At 44.0% G+C, this 24,674-nt stretch overlaps 1 protein-coding gene across 2 annotated transcripts in view; it reads left to right on the plus strand.

Annotated features, from left to right (window-relative positions):
* Positions 1-6,224: 6,224 nt before the first annotated feature.
* Positions 6,225-24,674, plus strand: part of LOC137325006 (FYN-binding protein 1) — a 42,592-nt gene continuing 24,142 nt past the window's right edge. For both annotated transcript variants that reach the window (XM_067989705.1, XM_067989706.1), the window contains exon 1: positions 6,225-6,665. In XM_067989705.1, the coding sequence (XP_067845806.1) occupies positions 6,651-6,665 (15 nt within the window). In that variant the 5' untranslated portion in view covers positions 6,225-6,650. The remainder of the gene's footprint in view (positions 6,666-24,674) is intronic.

The raw sequence follows: 24,674 nt of genomic DNA on the forward strand, positions 1-24,674 counted from the left end.
TGCCCCCTACATTTAAGTCCAAATCATTAATATATATATCACAAAAAGCAAGGGACCTAGTACTGAGCCCTGCGGAACCCCACTGGAAACAGCCTTCCAGTCACAAAAATACCTGTCGACCATTACGCTTCACTTCCTGCCACTGAGCCAATTTTGGATCCAACTTGCCACTCTCTCTTGGATCCCATGGCCTTGTACTTTTTTTGACCAGTCTGCCACATGGGACCTTGTCAAAAGCCTTGCTAAAATCCATGTAGACTATATCAAATGCACTACGCTCATCGACCCTCCTTGTTACCTCCTCAAAAAACTCAATCAAGTTAGCCAGACACGACCTTCCCTTGATTACTCCGTGCCTTTCTAAGTGATGATTTATCCTGTCCCTCTGAATTGATTCCAATAATTTGCCCACCACTGAGGTTAGACTGACCGGCCTGTAATTACTCAGTCTATCCCTTGCTCCCTTTTTAAACAATGGTACAACGTTAGCAGTCCTCCAATCCTCCGGCACTACGCCTGTATCCAATGAGGATTGGAAAATGATGATCAGAACCTCCACTATTTCTTCCCTTGCTTCTTTTAACAACCTGGGATACATTTCAGAAGAAGGAGATGTTAGTGTCCTCCAGGCCACCCTGGTTGCTTGCAACTTCAGGACCCAGACATGCCATATAGTAATTCATTGCCAATAGATGGTGTTTGTTTGTCAGTTAAGAGTTGCAAGTTTATCTCCTTCTTCTGAACTATCTCTGGTCTGTGTCCTTGATGTTGTGCTGCTCACTGTTCTGTGAAAATGCCTTGTTCACACAGGCATTCACAGCACTTATAAGTTTATAATATTCCACAGTTCCATCTGGCTACTGACTTCATTTTGGGGGCACCCTTAAGGCAATTTTCAGGACATTCCAAGAGTGGGTCCTGCTAGCCATTCCCACTGAGCTTACATGAATGCGACCATTCCAACATACCATGTGTGAATGTTTACTGGACTGATTCTCTACACATCTCTGTAGTCTCAGACTGATGTGGTATGCAAGAAACATCATGGAGGGACTTTCAATGTCTGCCCGAAATGGCCTCAAAGTTGGCAGAGTGGCCACGCTGCCTGCCCAAAGTCGGCGTCAAGAGGCCTGAACCATTTTCAGGTGTGGGCCTCACTTGAATGTAGCCAGTGAGCTGCAAGCATCAAATAGGCATTTTGCTGCAGCTTGCCAGTTGTGGGAGGACATGAAATTGACCGGCTCAGTCTAGGAGCCGGGCAGCAGGTCCAGCCCAGGGAGAAGGGAGGAGAAGATCTATTTCAAAGGGGGGGGCAGCACGGGCCACAATATTTATGTGGAGTCAGAAGGAGCATTCCTGTTCCTTTTCAACCCACCAAATTCCCCCCAAAAATATTTCTGGCCCTTACTGGTGTGGCTACCAATGGCTCCTTTAAGGACAACTAGTTAGGCCGCTCCCCACTTGGTACAAATTTGCGGAGTATGTGCGGCGCACACTACTTACTTGCACCTACTAATTGCAAAAGGGGTTCTACAACTGGCATAGGACCCTGACTTGCATATGTGAGGAGCCTGTGGCCTGAAACAGGCACGCATACTGCTCGTTCATTTACAGACCTGTCTGAAAATCACAATAGGCAGGCCTTGGGTATCCATGGGGTGGCAGAGGTGCCCCAACCTCCCATCCCGATTTTCACATGCCAGCCGCTCATTTTTCAAGCGAGAAATGGATGGACGGCGTTTGAAATCGCTCCTCATTTGTTCACTTTATTTGCCTCATTCTAAACCATTACGTATTGAATTCCAATCCACATTCCCAAAGGCTGTATTGATAGGAATGTTTTCAGCCAATGAGCTGCCGCTGCAGACCCAACGGTTCATGAATCTGGCCAATCAGATGCCGTGTCCATATCTTCAGTTCGTTGCCTGAGTCAGAGTCGGTGGTGGTGTCACAGCTCGAACGTGTGGGTAAGGACGATAATCAATTCATGAGCATGAGTGAGCAATCCAAACTCGAGCCTCAGGAGAGAGACCAGCCCTGAGCATGAGAAGGACGTCTCAATCCTGAGCTCAAAGGGTAGAGACCAAGCCTGAGCCCAAGGAGAGAGACCCACCCAAGCCTGAGAAAAGCAATGCAGTCTGAACTTGAGACAGAGAAACAAACAAAAAGAGGCACTGTGTCATCTGACAAGAGTTCCATGAGTACGCTGTTAAGAACCAATCCTTGGTTGCACTGCCAAGAACAAGGAGTACTAGTTCAAGGCATGAATGGTTAGCAATGTAATTTGTTCCTTACTTGCTTTTAGTCAACCAAAAGTTAATCATTTTTGCATTCAAAAAAAAGTGTGCAAAATCTACCTTCTTCGGAGTTCGTTTTTTCCATCACAGGAGGTGCCGACCCTAGCAGTAAAAGGCCTAGTGACAAAATGAATTGTTAAATTGGAGTCCTAGAGGCTATGAGAATTTTCTGGTGGGGCTCAACCTATTCATTCTATGATTTGGAATTTAAATAAACTTTAGGAGTGGTGATGTAGTCTTTTGTTCGATGAATCTTATGCAGCAGCTCATCGGACATTGCTTCAACAACAGTTTGTGGCAGAGGTTGTAAATCTGTAAAGATTTTTTTTAGCCTCTCCTTTCTTTTTGTGAGAATATTAAATTTGTACCCTCCTGTTACCACCTTTCTGACCAATGGAAGCAATCATTACTTACCTTATCATAAATCTTCATAATTTTGAAGACCTCGATCAGATCACTCCTTGACCTTCTCAGTTCCAGTTAAAAAATAAGCCTTAACTTCTCAAATCCTTCTTTAGAACTGTAATCTCTCATCTCTGATAAAATCCTAGTGAATCTATACTACACCTGTAAGGGGTGCCCAAAACTCTACAAGAGAGTACAATTCTGACCTAAACAAGGTCTTGTACAAGTTCAATATTCCAATAGCTTGCATTGATATTGCACCTTTAATGTAGAAAAATGTCCCTAGGCACTTCGTAGATGTGTAATCAGACACAAATCAATTCCAAGTCTCCTTGCTTTAGTATTCTATACCTCTAGATGCAAAATCATTTAATCATTTGTCCCTACTTGTGTTGCCAGTTTTAATGACCTGTGTAAAATAAAATTGGCCGTGTAGTTGATAGTGAAGAGGATAGCTGTAGACTCCAAGAAGATATCAATGGGTTGATGGAGTGGGCGGAAAAGTGGCAAATGGAGTTCAACCCGAAGAAGTGTGAGGTAATGCACTCAGGGAGGGCAAACAGTAAAACGGAATACGCAGTAAATGGGAATATATTGAGAGGGATAGAGGGAGTGAGAGACCTTGGAGTGCATGTGCACAGGTCCCTGAAGGTGGCAGTACAGGTAGATAAGGTTGTGAAGGCATACGGAATGCTCTCCGTTATTAGCCGAGGTATAGAATACAAAAGCAGGGATGTAATGTATAAAACGCTGGTAAGGCCACAGCTGGAGTATTGTGCGCAGTTCTGGTCACCACATTACAGGAAGGACGTAATTGCTCTGGAGAGAGTGCAGTGAAGATTTACAAGAATGTTGCCAGGGCTTGAAAATTGCAGCTACAAGGAGAGATTGGATAGGCTGGGGTTGTTTTCCTTGGAGCAGAGGAGGCTGAGGGGTGACTTGATTGAGGTGTACAAAATTATGAGGGGCCCAGATAGAGTAGACTGGAAGTACCTGTTTCCCCTAGCGGAGAGTTCAAGAACTAGAGGACATAGATTTAAGCTGATTGGCGGAAGGATTAGAGGGGACATGAGGAAAAACCTTTTTACCCAGAGGGTGGTGGGTGTATGGAATTTGCTGCCCGAATTGGTGGTAGAGGCAGGGACTCTCAACTCTTTTAAAAAGTACCTGGACCTGCACCTAAAGTGCTGTAAGCTGCAGGGCTACGGACCGGGTGCTGGAAGGTGGGATTAGAATGGGCACCTGGTTGTTCTTTGAGCCGGCGTGGACACGATGGGCCAAATGGCCCCCTTCTGTGCTGTATCCTTTCTATGGATCTATCTGTAGATCAAGGTCCCTCTGCTCCTCTATTCCTATTAAAATCTTACCATTTAAGATGTATTTCCTTCCCCTATTCTTTCTTCCAAAATATATTACTTCACATATCTCTACATTGAACTGCATCTGTCACCTATCTGCACATCCTGCTAACCTATCAATGTCCTCCTGAAGTCTTTCACAGTTCACAATTTGCTAACTCTCTCCTCCAGTTTGGTAACAAAGGCAAATTTTGTACTTGGTCTCTCAATTTTTAATTCTAGATCATTTATATCATTAATAAATAACATTGGCCCCAACATCATTTAGCACATTTATATATAAGATCGTGAAGGGACTAGAAGGGGTAGATGCTGAGAGGATGTTTCCCCTTGTGGGAGAGACTAGAACTAGGGGCCACAGTTTAAAAATAAGGGATCTCCCATTTAAGACGGAGATGAGGAGACATTTTTTCTCTCAGAGGGTTGTGAGTCTGTGGAACTCCCTTCCCCAGAGAGCAGTGGAGGCAGGGTCATTGAATATTTTTAATCATGATGTGGAGATGCCGGTGATGGACTGGGGTGGACAAATGTAAGAAATCTTACAACACCAGGTTATAGTCCAACAGTTTTATTTGAAAATCACAAGCTTTCAGAGCTTACCTCCTTCGTCAGGTGAGTGAGGGGTTCTAAAAACGCATAGCATATATTAGGCTGGGAGATGATTGCTGTTATCGTCTCCCAGCCTAATATATGCTATGCGTTTTTAGAACCCCTCACTCACCTGACGAAGGAGGTAAGCTCCGAAAGCTTGTGATTTTCAAATAAAACTGTTGGACTATAACCTGGTGTTGTAAGATTCCGAATATTTTTAAGGCTGAGTTAGATAGATTCCTGATTAATACGAGAGTCAAAGGTTATAGTAGGTAGACGGGAAAGTAGGGTTGAGGTTGCAATCAGCTCAGCCATGATCTTATCAAATGGCAGAGCAAATCGAGGGGCCGAATGGCCTACTCATGCTCTTAATTCGTATGTTCGTATCTTTCCAATCCAAGAAACGACCCTCTACAGCTGCCCTTCCACGTAGCCACATTCCTCTTAATTCCACATGCTATTTTCTTTGCCATGTGTCTCATGTAGTGTCTTATCAAATGCTTTTTGAAAATCCACATAAACCATGTCCACTGCATTTCTTTTATCTGTTCTATCTCTTAAAGAATTCTATAAGGTTAGTCAAGCACGATTTAACCTATAGAATCGGTGCTGACTGGTCTTATTAATTCACGTCTCTCCAAGTGCGAAGCAGTTTCATTTCCTGTAATAGACACTAGTAGTTTGCCAGCAACTGAAATAGGATTAACTGGCATATAAATTCCTGGTTTATTCCTGCCTCCTTTTTTGAAGAGGAGCAATGCATTTTCCATTCTCCTTCCCCTCTGGCATAATTTTCCTTTCCACCAAATTTTGGTAAATTATTGTCGAAACTTCCACCATTTCTCTTTTACCTTCCCTCAGGATCCTCAGGTGCAAAGTGGCAGCCTTGACTTGGTGATAGCACTCTCACCCATAAGTCAGAAAGTTAGAGGTTCAAGCCCCACTCCAGACTTGAGCACATATTCTAGGCTGACAATTCAGTGGTGGTGTATGCTTTTGGAGAAGATATTTAATAAAGGTTCTGTCTGCCCCCCTCAGGTGGATCATAAAAGATCCCATGACACTATATGAAAAGACCCAGGGCGTTCTGGCCAACATTTATCCCCCCAACCATTATCACTAAAAACATTATCTGGTCATTTATCTCATTGCTGTTTCTGGGACCTTGCTCTACACAAATTGGCTGCTGAGTTTCAGCATCAGTGAACGCACTTCCAAAGTATTACAGTAGATATGACATGTTTTGGGATGTCCTGAAAGTCATGAAAAGTGCTACATAAATGTAACTTCCTTCTTTAATCTATCCGACCTCTGCAATTTGTCTACCTTAAGTTCGGGTAACTTTTTTGAATACAATTTCTTTCTGAATAATACCCTCCACTAATCGTTCTACACCCACCGTTGGTGGTTCTATAACCCCAATATCCACCCGCTCTGTGAAAACTAAGGAAAATTAATACTTGCAAACAAATCTTCGCCAAAAAAATACACGCGCATGCGTGCCACGAGCTGCCACGAGCTTTCTTTCCCAGTATAATTGACGGGTTTCAGAGGCTTTCAGCCCAGAGGAGGAAACAGGCGTGAAAAATCAGAGAGCCCCGGGGACCGATACCTGAGCGCGCGCAGAGAGCCCCGGGGACCGATACCTGAGCGCGCGCAGAGAGCCCCGGGGACCGATACCTGAGCGCGCGCAGAGAGCCCCGGGGACCGATACCTGAGCGCGCGCAGAGAGCCCCGGGGACCGATACCTGAGCGCGCGCAGAGAGCCCCGGGGACCGATACCTGAGCGCGCGCAGAGAGCCCCGGGGACCGATACCTGAGCGCGCGCAGAGAGCCCCGGGGACCGATACCTGAGCGCGCGCAGAGAGCCCCGGGGACCGATACCTGAGCGCGCGCAGACAGCCCGGAGCAAACACCCCACGTAGCTAAAAGCAGGAAATAAAAACTCGTGCAACTCCAAAGTATCAGGTCTATAAAGTTATTGCGACAGCCGCATCCGATGGATACAGAGACGGTAAGTTTGGAATTAAATCATGATTGACAAATAATTGTTTCTCTCTTTCCTGCTGCTGTGCTTTTCCAATCTGTGTTTGTAAAGTTCGACTTGTCAGTGTGCAGGAGGCTTTGCTTTTTCATACTGACCCACTCCAATTTTCTCTTAACCTTTACAAGAAACTTCCGTCCCAGATAGACGCTGAAATGAATTTAGTGCCTGGCGATATCGCGCAAATTACAGCACAGGAACAAAAGGCAGTTATTGCCAAATGGTTAACGCTGTGGTATATTTAATAATTATTTGCACAGTTACTGACTGCTGTTAGTGGTACAATGGTAAACTGTTCAGCTGAAGGACGTACACATTTTGTAATAATGCCGTAAGAATTGAATGTAAGGAATCTTACAACACCAGGTTATAGTCCAACAATTTTATTTTAAAATCACAAGCTTTCGGAGATTATCTCCTTCGTCAGGTGAGTGAGTGAGTGAATTGAAGGTGTAGCCACAAAACTGCAAGCAATATTAATGTGTATACTTTTAGGATTGATTTATTACGATTTTAAAGATTAAAAATGATTTCAATATATGGTGGTTATATTTCCTGGTGCTTAGCATTTATAACGAGGCTACATTTGTTTTATTCATTCATGAGATGTCAGTGTTGATAAGATCAGCATTACTTGCCCATCCCTAATTGCTCTATGTGGTGATCTGGCTTCTTGAACTGCTGCAGTGCAAGTGGTGAAGGTTCTCCCACAGTGCTGTTAGGTAGGGAGTTCCAGGATTTTGACCCAGTGATGATGAAGGAACGGCGCTATATTTAGAACCATAGAAAAGATACAGCACAGAAGGGGGCTATTCGGCCCATCGTGTCCATCCTGGCTCGAAGAACAACTAGGTGCCTATTCTAATCCCACCTTCCAGCACCCGGTCTGTAGCTCTACAGTTTACAGCACTTTTGGCGCAGATCCAGGTACCTTTTAAAAGAGCTGAGGGGCACTGCCTCTACCACCAATTTGGGCAGCGAATTCCATACATCCACCGCCCTCTGGGTAAAAAAGTTTTTCCTCATGTCCCCTCTAATCCTTCTGCCAATCAGCTTAAATCTATGTCCTCTATTTCCAAGTCATAGAGTTATACAGCACGGATAGAGGCCCTTCGGCCCATCGTGTCCGTGCCGGCCATCAAGCCCTGTCTACTCTAATCCCATATTCCAGCATTTGGTCCGTAGCCTTGTATGCTATGGCATTTCAAGTGCTCATCCAAATGCTTCTTGAATGTTGTGTGGGTTCCTGCCTCCACAACCCTTTCAGGCAGTGAGTTCCAGACTCCAACCACCCTCAGGGTGAAAAAGTTCTTTCTCAAATCCCCTCTAAACCTCCCGCCTTTTACCTTGAATCTATGCCCCCTTGTTATAGAACCCTCAACGAAGGGAAAAAGCTCCTTAGTATCCATCCTATCTGTGCCCCTCATAATTTTGTACACCTCGATCATGTCCCCCCTCAGCCTCCTCTGCTCCAAGGAAAACAAACCCAATCTTCCCAGTCTCTCTTCATAGCTGAAGCGCTCCAGCCCTGGTAACATCCTGGTGAATCTCCTCTGCACCCTCTCCAAAGCGATCACATCCTTCCTGTAGTGTGGCGACCAGAACTGCACACAGTACTCCAGCTGTGGCCTAACCAGTGTTTTATACAGCTCCATCATAACCTCCTTGCTCTTGTATTCTATGCCTCGGCTAATAAAGGCAAGTATCCCATATGCCTTCTTTACCACCTTATCTACCTGTTCCGCCGCCTTCAGGGATCTGTGAACTTGCACACCAAGATCCCTCTGACCCTCTGTCTTGCCTAGGGTCCTCCCATTCATTGTGTATTCCCTTGCCTTGTTAGTCCCTCCAAAGTGCATCACCTCGCACTTTTCCGGGTTAAATTCCATTTGCCACTGTTCCGCCCATCTGACCAACCCATCTATATCGTCCTGCAGACTGAGGCTATCCTCCTCACTATTTACCACCCTACCAATTTTTGTATCATCAGCGAACTTACTGATCATACCTTTTACATTCATATCCAAGTCATTAATGTAGACCACAAACAGCAAGGGACCCAGCACCGATCCCTGTGGTACCCCACTGGCCACAGGCTTCCAGTCACAAAAACAACCTTCGACCATCACCCTCTGCCTTCTGCCACTAAGCCAGTTTTGTATCCAAAGTGCCAAGGCACCCTGGATTCCATGGGCTCGTACCTTCTTGACCAGTCTCCTGTGGGGGACTTTATCGAAGGCCTTACTGAAATCCATGTATACCACATCCACTGCGTTACCCTCATCCACACGCCTAGTCACCCCCTCAAAAAATTCAATCAAATTAGTCAGACATGATCTTCCCTTGACAAAGCCATGTTGACTATCCCTGATTAATCCTTGCTTCTCCAAGTGGAGACTAATTTTGTCCTTCAGAATTTTTTCCAATAATTTTCCTACCACTGATGTTAGGCTCACTGGCCTGTAGTTCCCCGGTTTTTCCCTACTCCCCTTCTTGAATAATGGTACTACATTAGCGGTTCTCCAGTCCTCTGGCACATCCCCTGTGGCCAGAGAGGTTCTGAATATATGTGTCAGAGCCCCCGCAATCTCCTCCTTTGCCTCACACAGTAGCCTGGGATACATTTCAGGATGGCATATGACTTGGAGGGGAATGTGCAGGTGGTGGTGTTCCCATGGGCCTGCTGCCCTTGTCCTTCTAGGTGCTGGAGACTTTTGGTTTAAGGACAACATGGTACTGACTAAGTCATGAGTATGTATTGGCAGCTTGGGCCAGAGTAACTATTCACCACTAGTATATGCTTTATGCAAAGATGGTTCATATTTTTTCCTCCCTGCCCCCCCAATTGTTATTCTTGCCTTGAAGGTGCTGGTGCATGGTTCTGTATTGTCGTCTGCTACTTTGCCTGCCTAGATGTTTGTTTAAGCATGAAAACAAGTGAGTGTCAGCAGAATATCCAACCATGGGATGCATCAGAAGCAATCCCAATCCAATGCTCAACCAATATCCACACAAGTGCACTTTCCAGCTGCAGTCGCACAATAGTAATCAGGTATCTTGGCTGATTTTCTTTTTCCCAAAGTCACTAAGGTCAGCTGTAGCACCTGAGCTCTTACCGCTGGGGTTGGCTAAGTTAATACAAACCTGGGTCGAACCTGTGACCTTACTGCTCTTTATGGTTTCGTATCATACTAAGTGATACATTTATCAGTTGAACCACAGAGGAGTTCATTTTTTTTTACCTTTAAGGTTCTGGGCCCACTTAGGGCCAATTTCATTAATGCATGCTACTGGTGGGGAGCCTTGCCTGCCAGTCATGCATTTCGAGAAGTTACATTCACATTTTTCCATGATGATGTGTTGTGGATAGACAAAGCTTTACATTGCTATTACATATTCATGAAGTCGACTGTGGTGTCCATGGAGCTAAAGTGACTAAAATAACTTTTCCATTCCTTGGAGATGCATGATATTTTATTATACAGTATAGCTGTATTGCAAATGAGTTCAGCAGCATCTCAAACTCAAAAGAAGTGGGAGACAAACACTTCAACAGCATCTCACTTGGAGTGTAAAACCCATAACTCCAGAGTGGGTGCTATTACCCATTCTTGATGTGAAGTGTGTTATCTGAGCATCACTACCGGTCCAACACTGGCAATGTAATCGGTCTCTCCACCGTTTAGCTGGAGGAAATTGCGGTTCATCCAAGGCTGAATGTCATTCAAGCAATCTGATAAGAGGCAATGAAGGGGGTCTAAACAGGTGCTGAAGGGGTAGAGCTGGGTGTTGTCAATGTACATATGGAAGCTGACCCTATGGGGGTGATTTTAAACCCCCAGAACGGGTGGATTGGGGTGGGTGGGAGTTGAAAATAGTTTTTTTTTTGGGTCTTGACCGCAAAATTTTCAGACTTTGCATTCCCAGTGGGCAGCCTGTACTTTTACGCACCCACGTTAAACCTGGAAATAAAGCCAGGTTGCGGTCGTGACACAAAAAAACAACTATTTTCAACCCCACCCGTTCTTGGGGTTTAAAATCACCCCCAATGTCTTTGGATGATGTCGCTAAGGAGCAGCATGTAGATGAAGAAGGGATGCCAAGGTTAGATCCTTGGGGGACTCTGAAGGTAACAATGTAAAGGCAAGAAGAGAAGCCATTGTTGGAGATGATCTGGCTGCAAACAGCTAGGTAAGAGTAGAGTCAAGTCTCGCTTAACTGGACAACGAGGGAAAGGCATTGGAGAAGAATAGTGTGGTCGACCGTGTCAAAGACTGCAGAGAAGTCAAGGAGGATGAGAAGGGAAAATGCACCATGGTCACTAACAGAAGATGTCATTTTCTTTTTTAAAGAAGAATCCCAAATTAAATAAAAGCACTCTCTGAAGCTCATGTATATTTTATTATTAAAAAACCATGAAGTGATTTTGAAGCTGTGACTCTGTTACAATTCATGAAAACAATTATAATTGTGAGAAAAATTTCAAAACCCTACATTAGATTACTGCCATTGATCAATGCCAGTTGCCCACTGTTCTGCCTAATATCACTAATAAAATCATGTTAAGTTTGGTTCTGGTGCATAATATAAACATGGTCGACAAAGAAGCTTGTAGTGCAGAAAGGTGCTTTTTTTATAACTTTTTTAAAAAAGTTCTGAAGTATAACATTTTTAATGTAAAAGGCTTATACAACGTACAAAAGGCAATACATTCAGCCATTTTCCCCATAATGCTTGAGAATAATGATTAGACATAATTCCAACCAATGTTAGAACTCAGAGCAAAATACTGCGGATGCTGGAAATCTGGAAATCAAAACAGAAAATGCTGGAAATACTCAGCAAGTCAGGCAGCGTCTGTGGAGAAAGAAACAGTTAATGTTCCTGGTCGATGATCCTTTGTCAGTACTGGAAGAAGTTGAAGATTAAACAAGTACAGAGTCAGGGAGTGGGGAGGAAAGAACAAAAGGGAAGGTCTCTGATAGGGTGGAGGGTAGGAATGATTGAATGACAAAAGGGATGATGGTGCAAGGCAAGGAGGGTGGTAATGGAACAAGTAAAGAAACAAAAGATGGGTCTGGAGGATCTATAAATGGCAACATCAGAACCATTAGCAGCGCTTGCTGTCTGAAAAAATGGGAGCAGTGGTTATGATCTGAAGTTATTGAAATCAGTGTTGAGTCCAGAAGGTTGTAAAGTGCCTAAACGAAAGGTGTGGTGCTGTTCCTTGAGCTTCCGTTGAGCTTCATTAGAACAGTGTAGAAGGCAGAGGTCAGAGTGGGAGTGGGATGGAGAATTAAAATGGCAAGCGACTAGCAGGTCAGGGTCACGCTTGCGGACTGAGCGGAGGTGTTCGGCAAATCAATCACCCAATCTGCATTTGGCCTCCCCAATGTAGAGGAGACCACATTGTGAGCAGCGAATACAGTATATTAAATTGAAAGAAGTACAAGTTCAAATGTTGAACAACTTCTCCTTTGACTCCATTCACATCCTCCGAATAAAAGGTGTCGCAATGGGAACCCATATGGGTCCTAGCTATGCCTGCCTTTTTATGAGATATGTGGAACGTTCCTTGTTCCAGTCCTACTCTGATCCCCTCCCTCACCTCTTTTTCCGGTACATTGATGACTGTATTGGTACCACTTCCTGCTCTTGCCCGAACTGCAAAATTTCATCAACTTTGCCTCCAATTTCCACCCTTCCCTCGCCTTCATATGGTCCATCTCTGACTCTTCCCTTCCCTTCCCTTCCTCGACTTCTCTATCTCCATTTCTGGGGATAGGCTGTCAATCAATATCAATTATAAGCCCACCGACTCCCACTTCCTCCACCCCGCTCCCTGTAAGGACTCTCTTCCCTTCTCTCAGTTTCTCTGTTTCTGTTGCATCTGTTCTGACGATGGCCACCTTCCACTCTAGTGCTTCCGATATGCCTTCCATTTTCCTCAACCGAGGATTCCCCTACACTGTAATTAACACTGCAATTCTGTCCACAACCCTCTCCCTCCCAGAACCATAATAAGGGTCCCCCTTGTCCTCACTTTCCACCCCTCCAGCCTGCACATTCAACGTATCACCCTCTGCCATTTCCACCACCTCCAGCGCGATCCCATCACCAAACACATATTCCACTTTCAGCATTCCGAAGGGACCTCTCCCTTCACGACACCCTGGTCCACTCTTCCATCACCCCTAACACCTGCTCTCCTCCCCACGGCACCTTCCCATGCAAGTGCGGGAGATGCAACACTTACCCGTTCCCAACTCCCCGCCGTCCAGGGCCCCAAACACTCCTTCCAGGTGAAACAGCATTTTAATTTAGTATACTGTATGCGCTACTCACAATGCGGTCTTCTCTACATTGGGGAGACCAAACGCAGATTGGGTGATTGCTTTGCTGAACACCTCTGTTCAGTCGGCAAGCGTGATCTTGACCTGCCAGCCATTTGCCATTTTAATTCCCTGTCCCGCTCCCACTCTGACCCCTCTGTCCTTGGCCTCTGTCACTGTTCCAATGAAGCTCAACGTAAGCTCAAGGAACAGCACCTCATCTTTTGATTAGTCACTTTACAACCTTCCAGACTCAACATTGATTTCAATAACTTCAGATCATAACTACTGCTCTCATTTTTTCAGACAGCAGGTGGTGCTAATGGTTCTGATGTCATTTATAGCTCCTGTAGACCCATCTTCTGTTTCTTTACCTGTCCTATTACCACCCTCCTTGCCTTGAACCATCATCCATTTTGTCATTTAATCACTCCTGCCCTCCACCCGATCAGAGACCTTCCCTTTTGTTCTTTCCTCCCCATCCCCCTCCCCCTCCCCTTTCCCTGACACAGTACTTGCTTAAAAACTGTTTAATCTTCAACTTCTTCCAGTTCTGATGAAGGGTCATCGATCTGAAATGTTCACTCTGTTTCATTCTCCACAGATGCTGCCTGACTTGCTGAATATTTCCAACATTTTCTGTTTTTATTTCAATGTTAGAACTGTGTTTCTCACCGTGATATCCTCCCTCCCTGCCTTGTTTATCCTCTCCTTATCCTGAGCGATTTCACTCTTTATCTCAGCTCCCCTTGTGGGGTTCAGAACTCCTTTAACAAAAGACATTTGAAGGAAAGTGTTAACTGTACCCCTTTTAAACAAAGACATTTAAAAACCTGCAAACACAGTAATGTAGTAAACTGTTCTTGCAAATCCTGTTTTTCCCTCAATGACGCTGATGGCATTGGAGAAGTATGAGTTTTAGGATTAAAGACATTACACTACAGATTGATATCTAGATTATTAAATAAATAAGCTAGATGATAATACTGAGCTTAAAGCATCGAAAGGCTTTCAAAACGCACAGGCTTTTGGAAACAAGCTTTTCAACACAGCAGGGGGTAATGTAAGAAAAGGCAACAAGGGCATACATCAAAGGCTTTGGATTGGGAAAGCAGTGATAGGTGTGAAAAAAGCATAGGCCTTTCATTCCTATCTGGTAATCTGTCCAAAGAACTGGGATTTGTAAAACATCATTGCATCCAGCATATGGTCAAATGGTATGTGAAATGGATTTGAAACCACTGAAGCAATCAAAATTGGAGACGTCAGGACCATTAAGAATGTCTGTGCATAGAAATGAAAGGGGCTATCTCTACGTGAAATGCCATAAACAGAGATAGTAAAGAGGCCTTTTACGTTCCATGGTTCAAGCACATGGGGGGTGATTTTAAACCCCAAGAACAGGTGGGTTGGGAGTCGAAAATAGTTTTTTTGGGTCGCAACCACAAAATTTTCAGACTTTGCATTCCCAGTGGGAAGCCTGTACTTTTACGCGCCGACGTTATCTCCAACTACTTCTGTAACCCTCACCACCCACATCTTCCAACACCTTCCCACCCCACTTCCTTCTGTGTCCATCCCTGGAAAGATCTCTTCCCCAAATCACTTCCAACTGCCTAGACTTTGGCCTTCCATTCACCACAATATTTCTGCAGCGATCTATCTGCTTAACCACTCCCTCATGTCCACCCCTTCTAATATCTGCTTTTTAAAAATTCATTCATGGGATGTGGGCATCGCTGGCAAGGCCGACATTTATTGCGCATCCCTAATTGCCCTTGAGAAGGTGGTGATGAGCCGCCTTGAACCGCTGCAGTCCGTGTGGTGAAGGTTCTCCCACAGTGTTGTTAGGTAGGGTGTTCCAGGATTTTGACCCAGCGATGATGAAGGAACGGCGATATATTTCCAAGTCAGGATGTTGTGTGGCTTGGAGGGGAACGTGCAGGTGGTGGTGTTCCCATGCACCTGCTGCCCTTGTCCTTCAAGGTGATAGAGGTGGAAGGTGCTGTCGAAGAAGCCTTGGCGAGTTGCTGCAGTGCATCTTGTACATGATACACGCTGCAGCCACGGTGCGCCAGTGGTGGAGGGCGTGAACGTTTAAGGTGGTTGATGGGATGCCAATCATGCGGGCTGCTTTGTCCTGGATGGTGTCGAGCTTCTTGACTGTTGTTAGAACTGCACTCACCCAGGTAACCTGGATATGACTCCAGCCACTGGAGAGTTTTCCCCCTGGTTCCCATTGACTTCAATTTTACTAGGGCTCCTTGATGTCAAGGGCAGTCACTCTCACCTCACCTCTGGAATTCAGCTCTTTTGTCCATGTTTGGATCAAGGCTGTAATGAGGTCTGGAGCCGTGTGGTCCTGGCAGAACCCAAACTGAGCATCGGTGAGCAGGTTATTGGTGAATAAGTGGCGCTTGGAAGGTGTCGTCGACAGTGCTATCATCACTTTGCTGATGATTGAGAGTAGACTGATGGGGCAGTAATTGGCTGGATTGAATTTGGCCTGGACAGGACTTACCTAGGCAATTTTCCACATTGTTGGGTAGATGCCAGTGTTGTAGCTGTACTGGAACAGCTTGGCTAGAGGCGCAGCTAGTTCTGGAGCACAATTCTTCAGCACTACAGCCGGGATGTTGTCAGGGCCAATAGCCTTTGCTGTATCCAGTGAACTCAGCCATTTCTTGATATCACGTGGAGTGAATTGAATTGGCTGAAGACTGGCTTCTGTGATGGTGGGGATATCGGGAGGAGGCCGAGATGGATCATCCACTCTGCACTTCTGGCTGAAGATGGTTGCAAACGTTTCAGCCTTGTCTTTTGCACTCATGTGCTGGGCTGTACCATCACTGAGGATCTTCTTTGTCTCGGCATCCATTTTTGTCTAATTACACCTTTTGTGAAGCACTTTGGCTAAAGACTATCATAAATTCAAATTGTTGTGTTGCACCATTAATTTTTTTAAACCATTCTCAATAATAAGAATGGCTTTAAAATAAATCCAGTTTATCCAGTCAGAAATGAAACTGAAACTTAATACCAAGAGATTATTCATATGATTGTTTTAACCCTTGGATTACTACATGTGGCTTTGTACCATATTAAAATGGATTTTCACCAAGTTAAATATCAACAGTAATATCTAATATAATTAATGAAATTATTACTTACAGTAGCCAGTAATGAAGGAGGTGTGGATTATCAGGAGGATTCAACTATTTCTTTAAAATAAACATTATTATGAATACTTCAATAATTCATTTGTAGACCAATTTGTTAACACTTATATTTTCATTTGTTCTAGAAAATTTCAAATTCTCTTCTCACTGAATCTGTATTTACTTTAAAAAGCTGGTCTAATTTTCCTTAGAAATATAACTGTTAAAGGAATTGTAATTTACTTTTTTTATATCCGCATAGTTGTTTTAAACAGTATGTTCTGATATAATTATGGAAACTGGTATGGAGGAGTTACTTAAATTGACAGATTAAGAAACTGAATTAATCCAAGCAGTAATCCAGGTGTCTCAGTTGAAGTAGGATTTAACTGCCTGTCAATTTATTTCTTCTTTATTCACAACCAGCATCTCAACTTCCTGTAGCCTTTTTCCTGTCACGCTTTTTCCATCTGGAGTCATGGCCAGAAATGTGGCTATAATGCTAAACAACAACAACTTGGATATATAAAGCACCTTTTAATGCAGTCCTAAGGCACTTCACCGGAGCGTTATCAGACAAAATCTGACACCGAGCCACATGAGATATTAGGACAGGTGACCAAAAGATTGACCAAGGAGGTAGGTTTCATACTCCCATGCTCTGCCATTGCCATCCAGGGCTCCCAAACCTCAAAACCATCGTGCTATCAGCCATTCCCCCCTAACTTCTACAACACGACACCACTTCCAGTACTCGAACATATTAACATCGAGCGGGAGGAGGTATTGGCGGTTTTAGCAGGCCTAAAAATGGATAAATCCCCAGGCCCGGACGAAATGTATCCCAGGCTACTGTGTGAGGCAAAGGAGGAGATTGCGGGGGCTCTGACACATATATTCAGAACCTCTCTGGCCACAGGGGATGTGCCAGAGGACTGGAGAACCGCTAATGTAATACCATTATTCAAGAAGGGGAGTAGAGAAAAACCGGGGAACTACAGGCCAGTGAGCCTAACATCAGTGGTAGGAAAATTATTGGAAAAAATTCTGAAGGACAAAATTAGTCTCCACTTGGAGAAGCAAGGATTAATCAGGGATAGTCAACATGGCTTTGTCAAGGGAAGATCATGTCTGACTAATTTGATTGAATTTTTTGAGGGGGTGACTAGGCGTGTGGATGAGGGTAACGCAGTGGATGTGGTATACATGGATTTCAGTAAGGCCTTCGATAAAGTCCCCCACAGGAGACAGGTCAAGAAGGTACGAGCCCATGGAATCCAGGGTGCCTTGGCACTTTGGATACAAAACTGGCTTAGTGGCAGAAGGCAGAGGGTGATGGTCGAAGGTTGTTTTTGTGACTGGAAGCCTGTGGCCAGTGGGGTACCACAGGGATCGGTGCTGGGTCCCTTGCTGTTTGTGGTCTACATTAATGACTTGGATATGAATGTAAAAGGTATGATCAGTAAGTTCGCTGATGATACAAAAATTGGTAGGGTGGTAAATAGCGAGGAGGATAGCCTCAGTCTGCAGGACGATATAGATGGGTTGGTCAGATGGGCGGAACAGTGACAAATGGAATTTAACCCAGAAAAGTGCGAGGTGATGCACTTTGGAGGGACTAACAAGGCAAGGGAATACACAATGAATGGGAGGACCCTAGGCAAGACAGAGGGTCAGAGGGATCTTGGTGTGCAAGTTCACAGATCCCTGAAGGCGGCGGAACAGGTAGATAAGGTGGTAAAGAAGGCATATGGGATACTTGCCTTTATTAGCTGAGGCATAGAATATAAGAGCAAGGAGGTTATGATGGAGCTGTATAAAACACTGGTTAGGCCACAGCTGGAGTACTGTGTGCAGTTCTGGTCGCCACACTACAGGAAGGATGTGATCGCTTTGGAGAGGGTGCAGAGGAGATTCACCAGGATGTTACCAGGGCTGGAGTGCTTCAGCTATGAAGAGAGACTGGGAAGATTGGGTTTGTTTTCCTTGGAGCAGAGGAGGCTGACGGGGGACATGATTGAGGTGTACAAAATTATGAGGGGCACAGATAGGATGGATACTAAGGAGCTTTTTCCCTTCGTTGAGGGTTCTATAACAAGGGGACATAGATTCAAGGTAAAAGGCGGGAGGTTTAGAGGGGATTTGAGAAAGAACTTTTTCACCCAGAGGGTGGTTGGAGTCTGGAACTCACTGCCTGAAAGGGTTGTGGAGGCAGGAACCCTCACAACATTCAAGAAGCATTTGGATGAGCACTTGAAATGCCATAGCATACAAGGCTACGGACCAAATGCTGGAATATGGGATTAGAGTAGACAGGGCTTGATGGCCGGCGCGGACACGATGGGCCGAAGGGCCTCTATCCGTGCTGTATGACTCTATGACTCTATGACTCCTAGACCCTGGAACTCCTTTTCCAGTATTTTCAAGCACCTTCTCTATATCTCCCATACTTCAACAATCTTCTGCTACTCCTGCACTCTATCACCCCTTCCCATTGCTCCCAGATTCTTGGACCACCCTTCCAACACAACTACCCACATTTTTTCCATATTCCTGCACACTTCCTATCTATCTGGAACTTGCAATATCTTCCCTACCATCATCTTGTGGATCCTGGATTTTAAAAAAGACAAAATTGAGAATATAGGTAAAAACATATTATTGATAATCAAAACCACTGATTTAGAATTTCCACAAAAACGTGGATATAATTTTGAACCAGAAAATACCATATAGCAAAAAACACAATTTTTTCTTCAGTTACCATCAATCGGTAGCCCTGAGAGATCATGCTGTTTTCAGCAGAAAATATTATTATAATAATCTTACACTACAAAAAATCTTTAAAAGGTATTAGCCCAGGAATTACTTTTAAAATAAGGATGAGCCTAACAGCGCTCACCGTTATTAGTAGCGAAATCGAAGAGCACCTTCTGGCGACCGCACATGCACAGTCAAAGGCAGAAATATGGAACTTGCTTTCCCTGGTTCGCCAGCAAGGTGACAGCTTCACCTTTAAAGGGATAGTGCCGGCTGCAATCAATGGAATCAACGGACCACTGCCAACTTGCTGTCCTGCCCAGCTGAAAATGAACTAATCTTGCCGTAAAACAGGTACACTCAGTTTTTTAGGTCTGAACTAAGTTTTAACATTGTGGAAAGTCTCAATGGCCCATAAATTGCTCCGAGCGATAAATGAACAGCGCTCACCGCTCCTAGATTTATACTCACACACAAACTTAGCGCAAGCTTTTGTGTGGCAACTTCCTTGAATGGTGAGCCGAGAGCAGTCCAGCGTTAACTCCCGGGAACCTAGGACTTATGGGAAAGGCGAAAGGATTGACCTGTCCCCTCAACCAATCAGATTGCACCATCTTTGACAAGCTGCGAAGAGTCAAAACCATGAAGTGAAAGCTACCACAGTAAAACCATTGTAAAAACAGTTAGAAACTGCAAAATAGAGAGGGTAAGATTAAAAGACTGAGATAAAAGAGACGGAAATAATTTTTAATTTTTAAAAAAAATGTCCCAAAACTATTAAAATCAGGATTAAAATGAGACTCCACATTTTAAAACATTTTTTAGTGCCAGAGAGGTTGTTTGGCAGTCATTAATACTTAGCACACTGTTAAAATTTAGTTTAGACCTAAAAAACTCAGCTTACCTGTTTTGTGGCAAGATTAGTTAGTTTCCAGCTGGTAAGTGCAGCAAGTTGGTGCTGGTCCATTGATTGCAGCCGCGAGGTCCTTTTAACACAAAGCTGACAGATCACCGGTGAACCAGGATGATTAAGTTCAGGATTTCAGTAATTAACTGCGCATGTGCAGTCACCGGATCTTCGATTTTTGCCACTAATAACGGTGAGCGCTGTTAGACTCACCGTTATTTTAAAAGCAATTTCTAGCCCATTTACTGCCAAGCAACCTCTCTGGCACTAAAAATTAACTTCTAAAAATGTGGAGTCTCATTACTCCTGATTTTAGTAGTTTTTGGACATTTTTTTTTAAAATTACATTAATTTAACACTTTTTTCACTTTTCCCTTCTGTCTCTTTAATCTAAGTCTTTTAATCTTAGAAACATAGAAAATAGGAACAGGATTAGGCCATTCGGCTCTTCGAGCCTGCTCTGCCATTCAGTATGATCATGGCTGATCCTCTATCTCAATTCCATTTTCCCGCTCTCTCCCTATACCCCTTGATGCCTTTTGTGTCTAGAAATCTATCTAGCTCCTTCTTAAATATAATCAGTGACTTGGCCTCCACAGCCTTCTGTGGTACAGAATTCCACAGGTTCACCACGCTCTGAAGAAATTTCTCTTCATCTCAGTCCTAAATGTCCTACCTCGTAACCTGAGACTGTTAACCCTCGTTCTAGACCCCCCGCCCCCCCCAGCAAGGGGAAACATACTCTCTGCATCAAATATATCTAGCCCTGTCAGAATTTTATACGTTTCAATGAGATCCCCTCTCATTCTTCTAAACTCTAGTGAATACAGGCCTAGTCGACCCAATCTCTCCTCATACGACAGTCCTGCCATCCCAGGAATCAGTCTGGTGAACCTTCACTGCACTCCCTCTATGGCAAGTATATCCTTTCTTGGGTAAGGAGACCAAAACTGCACACAGTACTCCAGGTGTGGTCTCACCAAGGCCCTGTATAACTGCAGTAAGACATCCTTGCTCCTGTACTCAAATCCTCTTGCAATGAAGGCCAACATACCATTTGCCTTCCTAACTGCTGCACCTGCATGTTTGCTTTCAGTGACTGGTGTACAAGGACACCCAGGTCCCTTTGTACATCAACATTTCCTAATCTATCACCATTTAAATAATACTCTGCCTTTCTGTTTTTCCTTCCGAAATGGATAACTTCACATTTATCCACGTTATACTGCATCTGCCATGTATTAGCCCACTCACTCAACTTGTCTAAAGTGCCTTGAAGCCTTTTTGCATCCTCCTCACAACTCACAATCCCATCTAGTTTTGTGTCGTCAGCAAACTTGGAAATATTACATTTGGTTCCCTCATCCAAATCATTGATATATATTGTGACTAGCTGGGGCCCAAGCACTGATCCCTGCGGTACCCCACTAGTCACTGCCTGCCACTCCAAAAAAAGACCCATTTATTCCTACTCTCTGTTTCCTGTCTGTTAACCAATTTTCAATCAATGCCAGAATATTAGCCCCAATCCCATGTGCTTTAATTTTGCACACTAACCTCTTATGTGGGACTTTATCAAAGGCCTTCTGAAAATCCAAATATACCCCATCCACTGGTTCTCCATTATCTTTTTTTCCAGTTACATCCTCAAAAAACTCCAGTAGGTTTGTCAAACACTATTTTCCTTTCATAAATCTATGTTGATTTTGTCTAATCCCGTTGATACTTTCTAAGTGCCCTGTTATCACATTCTTTATAATAGACTCTAGCATTTTCCCTACTACTGATGTTAGGCTAACCGGTCTGTAGTTCCCTGTTTTCCCTCTCCCTCCTTTTTTAAATAGTGGGGTTACATTTGTCACCCTCCAATCTGCAGGAACTATTCCATAATCTATAGAATTTTGGAAGATGACAACCAATTCATTCACTATTTCCTTGGCTACTTCTTAGTACTCTGCGATGCAGATTATCAGGCCCTGGGGATTTATCGGCTTTCAGTCCCATTAATTTCTCCAGTACTATTTTTTTTTTTTACTAATACTAATTTCCTTTAATTCCTCCTTCTCACTAGACCTTTGCTTCCCTAGCATTTCTGGGAAGTTATTTGTGTCCTCTTCTGTGAAGACAGAACCAAAATATTTGTTTAATTGCTCTGCTATTTCCTTGTTCCCCATTATAAATTCTCCTGTTTCTGACTGTAAGGGACCTACATTTGTCTTCACTAATCTTTTTCTTTTTATATACTTGTAGAAGCTTTTACAGTCTGCTTTAATGTTCCTTGCAAGTTTATTCTCATACTCTATTTTCCCCTCTTAATCAATCGCTTGGTCCTTTTTTGCTGAATTCTAAACTGCTCCCAATCCTCAGGGTTGCTACTTTGTCTGGCAACTTTGAGACTCCTCTTTGGATCTGATACTATCCTTAATTTCTTTTGTTAGCCATGGTTGGGCCGTTTTTCCTTTTGTGTTTTTGTGCCAGAAAGGAATGTATAACTCTTGCAATTCATGCATTCGTTCCTTAAATATTAGCCATTGCCTATCCACCGTCATGCCTTTTAATGAAGCTCCCCAATCTGTCATAGCCAACTCACTTCGTAGTTTCCTTTGTTTAGATTTAGGACCCTAGTTTCAGATTGGACTACTTCACTTTCCATCTTAATGAAGAATCCTATTGTGTTATGCTTACTGTTCCCTAAAGGACCCCACATAACAAGATTATTAATTAACCCCTTCTCATTGTACAATACCCAACCTCAGATAGCCTGTTCCCTAGTTGGCTCCTCAATGTACTGGTCTAAAAAACCATCTCGTACTCACTCCAAGAATTCATCCTCCACAGTGTTATTGCTAATTTGGTTTGGCCAGTCTATATGTAGATTAATGTCACCCATAATTACTATAGTACCCTTGCTACATGCATCTCTAATTTCCTATTTGATGCCATCCCCTACATTACCACTACTGTTTGGCAGCCTATAGACAACTCCCACCAATGTTTTCTGCCCCTTGGTGCTTCTTAACTCCACCGAGACTGATCCTACATCTTGATTTTCTGAGGCTTTCTCACTATTGCTTTCTTACTATTGCTCTGGTTTCATCCTTTACTAACAACGCCACCCTACCTCCTTTTCCTTTTTGCCTGTCCTTCCTAAATATCGAATACCCTTGGATATTCAGCTCCCAGCCTTGGTCACCCTGCAGCCATGGCTCCATTATCGCAATTATGTCGCATCCATTTACATCTATTTGTGCTGTTAATTCGTCTACCTTATTACGAATGCTTCGTGCATTCAGATACAGCGCCTTTAGATTTGTCTTTAACATTTATAGACATCTTAACATTTTTTTGTACTATGGTCCTATTTGTCTTCTTACCATTTTTTTCTTACCCTGACCCTATTTGTTAGTGCACTCTTTTGTTTGTACGCTCTGGTCCTTCCTGACACAATCTGGTTATCCTTACCCCAATCACTTTCCTGCACTGCTTCCTTGTCTTTTCTCTTTTAGCATTCTAGATTTCTCTCCACTGGGATCCTCCCCCTCCCCTCCCCTCTTCCCTCCCCTCCCCTCTTCCCTCTTATTTAGTTTAAATCCCTATCTACCTCCCTAGTTATTGAATTCGCTAGAACTCTAGTCCCAGCGTGGTTCAGGTATAGTCCGTCCCAACGGAACAGCTCTCTCTTTCCCCAGTACTGGTGCCAGTGCCTCACGAATCGAAACCCACTTCTCCCACACCAATCTTTGAGTCACAATTCATCTCCCTGATCCTATTGTCCCTATGCCAATTTGCTCATGGCTCAGGTAATAATCCAGAGGTTATTACCTTTGTGGTTCTGCTTTTTAATTTAGTCCCTAGCTGCTCAAACTCTGTCAGCAGAACCTTTTTCTTAGTGTACCTGTGTCATTGGTACCTACGTGGACCACAACAACTGGATCCTCCCCCAAGTTCTTCTCCAGCTTGGAGGAGATGTCCTTAACACTGGCACCAGGTAGGCAACATTGCCTTCGGGACTCATGCATAAGGCTGCAGAGAACAGTGTCTATCCCCCTAACTATACTGTCGCCTACTACAACCACCTTCCTTTTTACTCCCCCCCCCCCCCCCCCCCCCACTTGAATGGCTTCCTGTACCATGGTGCCGTGGTCAGTTTGCTCGTCCTCCCCGCAGTCATCCACCAGGGTTGCAAGAACCTCGAATCTATTGAACAAGTGCAGGGACTGAGGCTCCTGCAATACTACCTCCTGGGCCCCCGTACCTGCCTCACTCGCAGTCACACCCTTCTGTCCCTGACCTAATGTCGATTCTAAAGTATTTAATCTAAGGAGTATGGCTGCATCCTGGAGCAGAAGGTCCAGGTAGCTTTCTCCCTCCCTGTTGTCTCACAACGTCTGCAGCTCAGACTCCAGCTTCTCAACTCGGAGCCAAAGTTCCTCAAGCCGCGAACACTTACCGCAAATGTAGTCGCCCTGGACAAAAATGTCCACAAACTCCCACATATTGCAGCAGCAACACATCTCCTGTTCTCCCATTGTTTTATTTATTTATTTATTTATTTATTTATTTATTTAGTTTAGTGTTAATCAAATTATTTACCTCGTTTTAATTTATTAAATTAAGTTTAGTTTTTAAAATTTAGTTATATGCTATATGTTAACGTAAAACTTCGCCCACAGTCACTTCCCATCCCTTACCTTCCTCACCTGTGACGTCACACTGCAGTTTTTTCTTGTTGCAGGTCTGCTGCTGCTTTTATCCCTGCTCTCGGGCCTCGGTCTGCTGCTGCTTTTATCCCTGCTCTCGGGCCTCGGTCTGCTGCTGCTTT

Source organism: Heptranchias perlo, chromosome 9 (assembly GCF_035084215.1).
Source record: "Heptranchias perlo isolate sHepPer1 chromosome 9, sHepPer1.hap1, whole genome shotgun sequence".
Classification (NCBI taxonomy): domain Eukaryota; kingdom Metazoa; phylum Chordata; class Chondrichthyes; order Hexanchiformes; family Hexanchidae; genus Heptranchias; species Heptranchias perlo.